Here is a 10,335-nt window from a genome sequence, read left to right as displayed (position 1 = left end):
TTATTAGTACTTTTAAAATTTACATTAGTTTTTTGAGAAATCGGAAGTAGCGTAAATTACTACTTCCAGTCAACGGAAATTACTCAAAATTTAACAGAAGGTAGAGAACTAGATCTTTTACTTACATGTGAAATTTCATTTATCGATCTGAAACAGTACTCAAGTTATAGGCTTTTGAAAAATTCAAAGTAGGAAAAGTACCACTTCCGGTTATCGGAAATCGCTCAAAAGTTGATACGGATCTACGATTTCGATAAAATACTTATATATGAAATTTCATCAACGTAGCTGTAACGGTACTCAAGTTATCGTGTTTACACACGGACAGACAGACACACAGACACACAGACACACAGACAGACACACAGACATACGGACAAGATTGCAAAATTATGTTTTTCCGTATCAGTGAGGTGTAAAACGTCGAGATTTGTAAAAATCTCGATTTTTTTTTTTTTTGCACGATTACAAGACTTTCTCTATACTTCGTATATACGAGAAAGTAAAAAAGAATGATAGGCAAGGTGTGTGATAATGCTACATTAAATGTGAGTATAACTTTGCTGTGCCTAAGAAAACAGTTTGTGTTCATAGTTTAATGAGATAATATTACACACATTTAACTAAAAAACACAGACGAATAAAAAAACACACTGATAAATGTAAATAAACACGACATAAAAAAACACACCGACATGTAAACAAACACAACGATATGTAAACAAACACACTCTCGTGTAAACAAACACACACACATGTAAACAAACACACTCACATGTAAACAAACACACCGGTACGTAAACAAACACACACATGTAAACAAACACTCTCACATGTAAACAAACACACACGTAAACAAACACACCGACATGTAAACACGCTCACATGTAAACAAACACACTGACATGTAAACAAACACGCTGACTTACCTGAAGCTCACATTTCCTGTGACATATGTACCGACACACTGAAAATAGAGTGGAGATTACAGTTAGTGCCAACATCAGACCCCCCCCCAAACAACCCACTTTGCGGCACTACAATCTCACCCCCTCCCCCCCCCCCCCACACACACATTTACACACTAACCTTACACACTCCCGCCCTACTTGGACATGCAGACCCATTTCCCACCCTACCGTCTCACTAATACCAACACTTCCACTCCCCCACCTTACCTTGATAACAAACCCTGACAAATCCACCCTCACATTTTACTTTCACAAGCAGACCCCCTGACCCCAAATCCCCATTTACCTTGACAAACTAACCCCTGCCTGACCCACACTCCCGTCTTAACTTGACAAGCAGACCCCTGACCCCTTAGTCCCCATATTTTCTTTGACACCCTTGACTCCCACCCCCCACCCTCCTGTCTTACCATGACAAACAGACCCTTGACTCCACACCCACATATTACTTGATCCCCCACCGGTCCCCTCCCCTCTCACCTTACATTGACAAGAAGACCCCTGACTACCTAGCCCCACCCTCACATTTACCTTTACCCCCTGAACCCCCACCGCCTACCCTCCCGCCTTACATTTACAAGAAGACCCCTGACTACCTAGCCACACTGTCACATTTACATTGACCCCCCTGACCCCCAACCCTCCTGCTTTACCATAACAAGAAGAGCCCTGACTCCCCACGCACATATTACTTGACCCCCCCCCCCCCCTGACCCCAACCTTGACAAGAAGACCCCTGACTACCTAGCCCCACCCTCACATTAACCTTGACCCCCCCTGACCCCCAACCTTGACAAGCAGACCCCTGACTACCTAGCCCCACCCTCACATTAACCTTTACCCCCACCCATACCTTACCTTGACAAGCAGACCCCTGACTCCCCACGCACATATTACTTGACCCCCTGACCGCGAACCTTGACAAGAAGACACCTGACTACCTAGCCCCACCCTCACATTTACATTGACCCCCCCACCCCTACCTTACCTTGACAAAACGACCCCTTACTCCCCAGCCCCACCCTCACATTAACCTTGACCCCCACCCCTACCTTACCTTGACAAGCAGACCCCTGGTTATACACCAACTGCTTGCAGACGAAACACCGGTGAGGACGCCGAAAGTGGTACAGACGAAACGAGTGACGCAGGACACGTGGTTCGGTGGGCTGAAACAAAACAAAAAATTAGGTCACTTCACAGGTGCTGTAATCAACAGGTGCTAATCAGGTCAAAAGATCAACAGTATGCGTGTTATTTGGGTCAAACTAAAGAGGTCAAAAACTGTCATCTTGTAAACAGTCACTATAAGACTTTGATAATACATGGACCCTAGTTAGAGGGCAGAATTTAGAAACATACAACAAATAAAAAAAACATTAATTAATTCTACTGAACATGCATGTTTTAATTAAGCTATCTAATGACAATTACCATAAAATAAAATAAAAAAAGCATTACATTTACAACCATAATTCGGTGTTGCTTTTAAATAAAAATTTTGTTATAAGTAGAATATAGACCCATATAGTAATAGTATTATTTTGTAGCAGTTGAGATATAGCTTTTATACACTCAAACATCGGTCGTGCTAAAGTTTAAGTGGAAATTAAGCGCCGGATTTTAAGTTGTACTGAATGCATGTAGAAAATGAGTTTTCAATAGAACTAGAATACCCGTCATCCGTTGGATAACTGTGGGTTTCGGGGGTCATCCATAAAAAAACATCACGTCTGTCACTCAGAGGCATAGCGACCCTTCCCGGCGCCCGGGGACAAACTTTTCGATTTTAACCCCCCCCCCCCAAGATTTCGATTTTCAACCCCCCCCCCCCTCAAACTTTGGATTTGCACCCCCCTCAACCTTTCAATTTATTTTTCCAAACCATTTTGGCGCCCCAACATATGTCCCCCCGCCCCCCCCCCCTTCCCCCCTCCACCTCCCCCCGCCTCCCCTTCCCCTTTCATATGCTTAGGACAAAGAAACAGATGAACTCTACTTCACCTGCCCTGTATCCTGCCAAGTTCAGATAGGCAACTTTATCATTCACATCTAAAAAAAAAAAATATTGAAAAAAAAATATCATTGACATGTTGGTCTAGAACCTGTGCCACCCACATGAGAGCGGGCTACGCTACCAACTTAGCTATTTACTCGTGACGTCACAAATGAATTTTTATACTATACTTTTGAGTCTCCGCGCATAGATCTAGTAGTAGTAACTTTCAAATTAAATTTAATCTTAAATTAGCCAAACAAAGATTTATATAAAATAATTAAGGCCTGAAATAGATTCTAGATGTATTAAGGCCTGAAATAGATTCTAGATGTAGAATTTACATTAAGTCTAGATCTAGAATTTACACTGAGTCTTGTAGTGACCTAGAATCTAGATCTAGGCTAGATCTAGGCTAGATTCATAACTTCCCTTCGACAGCTGATCTTTAGATCTAGAGAAATTTATCGTAAAACTAAATGAAAAAGACAGTTGAAAATTGATATAAGTGTTGGAACGTAATAAATACAGCAAACGGACGTATTGTTTAAGTTATAGCCGGCAGAAAATTAGCTTTGTAACGCGTTAAACTTTTGAATGGGCCACAAAGTCTATGATGAGTCCGCCATTTTTATTGAACCAAAAAGTAAACACATCAAGGGACGTCACTATCCCCACAAAGTTTATTCAAAGTATTAACATTTTTAAAAAAATACGGTTAATTTAACTATGAATAAATCAATAAATTAATTAACGTCTTTAAATAAATTTGTGATTAACAGTCTGTCTGCATTAAAAAATTATTCTCTACCTACATACTATTTTACAGCTCTCCAGATAGAGTCAAACATATCACAATAGTCGATCAGGCAAACAAACAAACAAACAAAAAAACAAACAAAAAAATAAATATTCAAACATGTAAACAAACTTGACTTTTAGTAGTATATAGATAGATAAACAACTTTCATTTTTTGAGCTATTAGAAATCGTCTTGACATTCTAAATCTGTAGTATAATAAATATTTGTAAGATAGATGTTTCTTAATTCACGAATGTATCTTTTTCATATCAAAATTGCACATATATCAACGAACAGAGCGATAATTATCATGGTTTTACTTGCTAAGTTAACAACGAAATTGTACTTAGAATGTTGAGTAATGGCCTAAGGGAAACAACCGCAACAAATATAAACGTAAAGGTAAATTATTTGAACAAGAAATACAGGCTGAAAGCTTAAGTAGGCCTACTTATTACGAAAAATGTTACATTTACGTTTTTGGGAGGGTGGAGGAAGGGGGTGGTATAGTGACGAATTGAATGACGGTTATAGTAGTTATAATTTGGAAGGGACGATAATAATCTGTACTTTGAATAGATAGCTTTACATTCAGCCCCAAGTTAAACCCATGATTGTATTCGGCTGTTTCAAATTGGAAGTTCACGTCAGTTATGATCCCGAGACCTGACAAATTTGCTGACGATGAAAACTGAAAAGGTGAGTAGAGGTAGATGTGTCTTAGATGCTGGGGAAATAATTAGATGGTGACGACTGATAGGGGGTGGGGGGGGGGGGGGTGAGGAGAAATGTCAGGGAATAAGGTCACGTGTTGGGAGAGCTGTCTTTGATTGGATGAGAAGTTTTGGAGTTGTGAGTGGGGATGGGGGGGGGGAATTGTTCTTTAAAGTTTAGACATGTTTTAATAAAAAAAATAATTGTGAGTAACGGAAGGGCTGGCGAAAGGGTAGGGGCTAGGGTGGTAGTAAGGGTGGTTGGGGTTGTGAGTTGGGTGGTGGGTAGGGTGTTAATATGAGGGTTAAGGTAAGGGTTAGGGTGGGGGTTTGGTTGGGCGTTAGTGTCGGAGTTTAGGTGTTAGTTAAAGTGGTGTTTATGGTGGGTGTTAGGGTTTGGGTAGGGGTTAGGGTTAGGGTTAGGGTGTGGGTTAGGGGAAGTGGTGGTGTTGATTTTGTAAGTTGGAGATTATTTGGAGAGTTCTGACCAACATAGTGTCAGATGTAGGGATGGTTGTTACATAGGTAGCGCTGTGACGTAAGAGGGTTGTGAAGTAAGAAGGGTTCTGATTTTAACAGTGGTTTGTGATATCATGTAGATAGGTTTCGCAGTAGGGGGTGCTGTGTGGTAGGGAGGATTGTGGGATAGGGAATTTGTAGAAAGGTAGGGTTGTACGTAGGTAGGGTTGTACGTAGGTAGGGTTGTACGTAGGTAGGGTTGTACGTAGGTAGGGTTGTACGTAGGTATGGTTGTACGTAGGTAGGGTTGTACGTAGGTAGGGTTGTACGTAGGTAGGGTTGTACGTAGGTAGGGTTGTACGTAGGTAGGGTTGTACGTAGGTAGGGTTGAAAGCATTGTTGTAATTGGGATGTTAACGATAGAGGAGAAATAGTAGGTTCATAGCAGAATTGGTTTGTAGTATGATGCGTTGGTGAGAAAATGGCTTGCTCGTCAACGGTAGCTCCTAATATGATGGTGTTGGTGTTACGGTGATGACCGATGGCAGAGATAGTAAAGATGGTTAGTGTAGAGAAAGTTAACGGAGGTCGATATGGTTGGCGGTGAAGATTGCTAATGGTAACGAAATATAAAAACCCATCAACGCTTGTGCTAATTAAGTGAGCTGGTTTGAACATTAGCGCTTTTTAACTTAATGAGCATCAGCAGCACAGATAATGTACGGACCATCTGGCATTTTAAAAAATCCAATTTTCTGGTGTCTGTGCGTGTGGTGAATTTGCCTGGACATGAAATGGAATGGCCGGCCTGCGAGGGTCTGGCATGGTCTGGTACGGTGTTGTACGGTGTGGTACGGTCTGGTACGGCGAATTCCTGCAGGGATTCTGTTCTGGTTCCTGGCCAGAGGTCTCAGGTGCGTGGGGTTATCAGGACAGGTAAATAATTGGGAGAACATTGATTTCAACGTTAAAACACGACAGGTGTCTCCTGGTTTACCTGAGGCTCGTGGCAGACCTACTGCGGTGATTGGCGGGGGTGGTCTGTGTGTGTGAGGTTGTGTGTGGCTGTGGGATGAGTGGGTATGTGAGTGTATGGTGGGTGCATTTGTGTGGTGTATATAGGTGTGTCTGGGTGGTAGGTGGGTGGTGTATCTGTGTGGTGTGTGTGAGGTTTTGTGTGGATGTGGGATGAGTGGGTATGTGAGTGTGTGGTGGGTGTATTTTTGTGTGATGTATATAGGTGTGTGTCTGGGTGGTAGGTGGGTGGTGTATGTGTGTCGTAGGTGGGTGTGTGGGTGTAGGTGGGTGTGTGGGTGTATGTGTGGTGGGGGTGTATGTGTATGACTGTGGATGGAGTTGGTCGGCCTGGTGTCTGTATGGTGGGTGGCTGTTATATATAGCTCGTCTATAAGATTTAAAACGTAAGGACACGGAGCCGAATATAACTTAAAGCTAAGCAAGCTAGAGCTCGTGGCTCATCCTACATAAAATACCGCCCCCTCCCCCCACCGCATAAAATAACGCACCCCCCCCCCCACTATAACACAAGAGAGATATCACTTAGTGCTCCTAGTCTACACTGCACGTGAGTATAGCCTAAGGGGCGACCGGCGTTAAACCATCCATTTGTTTTCACGGTGGTTTGTTTGGACTACCATGGCGCCGTTACCATAGCAACGCTAAAAACGTCTACTGAGTGGTATATTCCTTGGCAAACTTTCGCAGTGAGGTGTGCAAAAAATAACAATGAAATAGATTATTCTGGTAATGATCGTGCATTAAGACGTGTTACTTGTTCTGTCGTCATGGAGTAGGGGTCTATATGGTGTTACAATTTATCTCATACATTTGCCTCACCCACTCCCATAAATAATTGGAAAACAAATATTTCAACACTCAACAGTTTTTTTCATAAAAGTCCTCACGAAAAGTCAGACCGCCGCCGTGAAATGGTTTTACAGATTTCTACTGAATCCCCCTACCCCTACACAGAATGTGTGTTGTGTTTTATGCACTTAATTTAGTGAATCCGTGGCTTAATTTTCACATTCTAACAAGTCCTACACTTAATTTTCTCAACTTCAGTATAGAAAACTCCAAATAAAAAAACGACTAATTAAGCATTTATAGACTCTGAGAGCCAATATTACAAATATGGGTCATTATCTCTTTTTACTTAAATAAACGTGTTTTATTTCAGTTTTACTCGGGCAGATGAGGGTCGTTAGCTGGGGACAGCCACTCTTCTAGGAGAGACAACTCCAAAATCATACAACTGCTGCCTTGTAATTTTTTTTTTGTTGGACAAAGGCTATGGAAGCAAATCCAATAAGAAAAGCAGGCTGAAATCGGAGTCAATGGCCTCAATAGCGCATAACCAGTTGACACGTAATCCTTAATTGTGATGGAAGCATGGTTAAGTCGGCAAAGCTCATGGTTGATAAATTCGAAAAAAGTCTCGAGTTCAAACCCTCTGGCACATAAGGCTCGATCCCTCCCAACACTAAAAATTAAGAACGAAGAAGAAGAAGATATCAGTTTTACAATTACATGACTAAAATACGATGTATTAGTAATAGAAAAAAATTTAGTACTTAGGGAAGAAAATTTACAATCACATGGAATACAAGAATATATTTTAGTATTTAAGTTTTGTATGTATAATATATTATATATATTATGCCTTTAGTACAGGCGGTGTATACCTATAACAAGCCCCCACTTTAAATCACCCCCCCCCCATAGCCGACTCTATACACGTCTACATATGCCTGAGCACCTCACATTGTAAGGTGCCGATCACGTAGAACCGATCAAATATTTTCTATAATCCAACGCTCACTGAACCTGAAAGACAGATTCTGGGATTTAGATTAAGGGAGCGGTTAGCGGTACCCGGTATTCGGGTTAACGTCAGGGTTAAAGACGAGGCCAGAATGCACCCCGTGTGCATGAATTACGAGCGGGTGAGCGTCTCAACAGCGCGTGTTGGTCTGGAGTATTAAAACTGGTAGAATAATATAAACATGTTTTTTTTGCAGTAGAAATTGAAGATACAGAAGGAAAAAGGAACGCTGAGTTTAGAAGATTTAAAATAGGATGATGGCATAACTAAGCTGTGCAGTGTTGAGCTTCAGACTTGCGTCTGAACATTCAATTGAAGGCATGTGGTTTTACGAAAACATTGAAAAGCTGTTTCCAAAATAGATATAAAACCTGTCTAAAAATAAACGTTTGAGTTCCGGTATTATCCCCCCCCCCCCCCACCCCTCTTTCTCCATAGTTTGAACGTTTCTGTTTAACAAATGGATGCATATTTTTTAATAAGAAAAAAAGTATTTCAAAATTAATTTTCTTTTGTTTAGTCGTGATGAGTATGGAGATTGGGTGGGGGGGGGGGGAGGTTTATTTAGGTTTATAGTACTTGTACACTAGAGAGTATTTAGGTTTATAGGTTACGAACACGTCGTTTGGGGGGGGGGGTGTTTTCAAGACTTTCCATTGTGTATATCTTGAGAAATATTTTTTAGTTAAAAAAATGTTGCGAATTGTTTATACTGTTTTCGCCGAGAATTTGTTATAGAATTTAAAAGGAACTTTCACTTTGGTGCAAACATAAAGTCGAGAGGTTTGGAGAAATGGATGGGGGTGTGGGGGAGATGTAGGAGTTTGAAGGTTATAACGGATTTTAATTAAAGGATGGACCAGATTTAAAGGAAATATATCTGCAACGGTACTTTTACGCTGTTTACGTGTTTATCTAAATAAAAATAGAGCGAAAACTAAGTAAAAAAAACGCAAGAAGATGAAACCTTTATAAAGTTTTTTAATAAGATATTTTTTTCTAGCTCAGTAGAAGACAACCAACAACAAAGACGTGTAGACTATGAGTATGTCTACTACCGTAGACCAACAGCTTTTTGACCTAAAGAGTAAACAAAATACCTACATCCCAGTATAAGGGGAAGGGGGGGGGTGCCCAACAGGAAGCAGTTTTTGAAGTCCAAAACATTGTAAGAAATATATTTCTACCCCGCATCTGATATGCTAGACATTCTTTTGATCCGGAGGGCAGGCCGCGTAGTTGTGATACGCTTGTTTTCTTGCCCGTGTTTTTATGTCGGGCTTTTTGCTAGTGCAGATCTAAAGGGGAAAGTGTTGTCAGTTCTGCGCTTGTTAAGGCGTGATATACACTGTTGTGGCTTGTGAACAATAACAATGTAGTGTTAAGGTTTACCCGCCGCTTGAATTTATTTTCAGTGGCCAGTTAGGGTAGTGATAAGGGTTCGAATATGGTTAAGATAAAAAAGAAACATTAAGAGTCAACAGTTTAGTGTAGGCTATATAAGATTGTTGTATCATTTTAAATTGCTTTTTGTGGGTGTTGTCCTACATGAAACATAAGAATAATGTGAGATGGCCATGTACGCAGAGCTGCACCTTCTATGCATCATGGGTACACGCACAATTGTTTTGTTACAACCCAAATAGTAAGAACAATAAAATCGAAGTGCATCCAGTGTGAACATATATTCGATATGTTATTGTATACATGAAAGCATAGAATGGGGAGATGTATAGATCATATGTTGAGGAAAATGTGAACACGCATTACCAAGACAAGACATATTATGGAATCCACAAGGATCAAGAAAGAGAGGGAGAATTAATATCTTAGGTAGATACATTCATGAATATTATTGAAGAGTTGGAAAGAAATTGAATACATAGCAAAAGACAGAAAAGTATGGAAGGTTGTATGGAAGGATGTTGTATGATAGGATGTTACTTGAAATGATGTTGCATGCAGAACGCCTTTGGTTTACTAAGATTCAATAAAACAAACAAGAGGATCGTGGAAAATAAAAAAAAACGCAACGACGCAGCAACGATGAAACTCTAATTAAAGGGTTGATCTTTGTTTAAAAATATCTCCAAAATTATAAACTAATTAGTAAATTTCCCAAATTAAAACCAAGATGTATTATTTTTGTTATTTTACTAAAGCATCCATAAAATATAATTGCGACAGAAGGTTTTATGAAATGTTAGGGGTGTGTGGGTAACTAGTTTACTTGAAACAGCCAACAGCATAAAAACAAAAGAAAATGTATTATCTAAAGCTATCTGGCTCTGGGCACGCTCCAGTGATGTGTACTTTTATTCACCATCATGTTGAATGAAAAACTCGATACAGGACCTGTCGACTCACAAAACGACCTTGGCCTTGAGAAAAAGTGTAAACACTCGTCTCACACCCCCCTCCCTCATTGCTAGTCACGTGATATTCATCAGACAACCGCATCGTCATCGGAGATCAATGGCATTGCCATGGCATCAAACCCCCCGTTCCTCAGGTGCAAATTACGTCACAGATTTAATCGATACAGCCCA

The 10,335-nt window shown here is 40.6% G+C and overlaps 1 protein-coding gene across 1 annotated transcript in view; it reads right to left on the bottom strand.

Moving 5' to 3' along the window:
- Positions 1 to 929: 929 nt before the first annotated feature.
- LOC131928532 (uncharacterized) overlaps positions 930 to 10,335 on the bottom strand; it is a gene marked incomplete at its 3' end in the record, with an annotated part of 113,108 nt that continues 103,702 nt past the window's right edge. Inside the window, exons 2-3 of the mRNA XM_059284603.1 lie at positions 2,029 to 2,140; positions 930 to 967 (exon numbers count right to left, since the gene is read on the bottom strand). Of these exons, the coding sequence (XP_059140586.1) occupies positions 930 to 967; positions 2,029 to 2,140 (150 nt within the window). The remainder of the gene's footprint in view (positions 968 to 2,028; positions 2,141 to 10,335) is intronic.

The sequence above is a fragment of the Physella acuta genome, unplaced genomic scaffold (assembly GCF_028476545.2).
Source record: "Physella acuta isolate Inbredline_101_S28 unplaced genomic scaffold, ASM2847654v3 ptg001515l, whole genome shotgun sequence".
Lineage (NCBI taxonomy): Eukaryota > Metazoa > Mollusca > Gastropoda > Physidae > Physella > Physella acuta.
The sequence above is the reverse complement of the archived record's forward strand: the minus strand, read 5'-3'. Positions and strand labels throughout refer to the sequence as shown.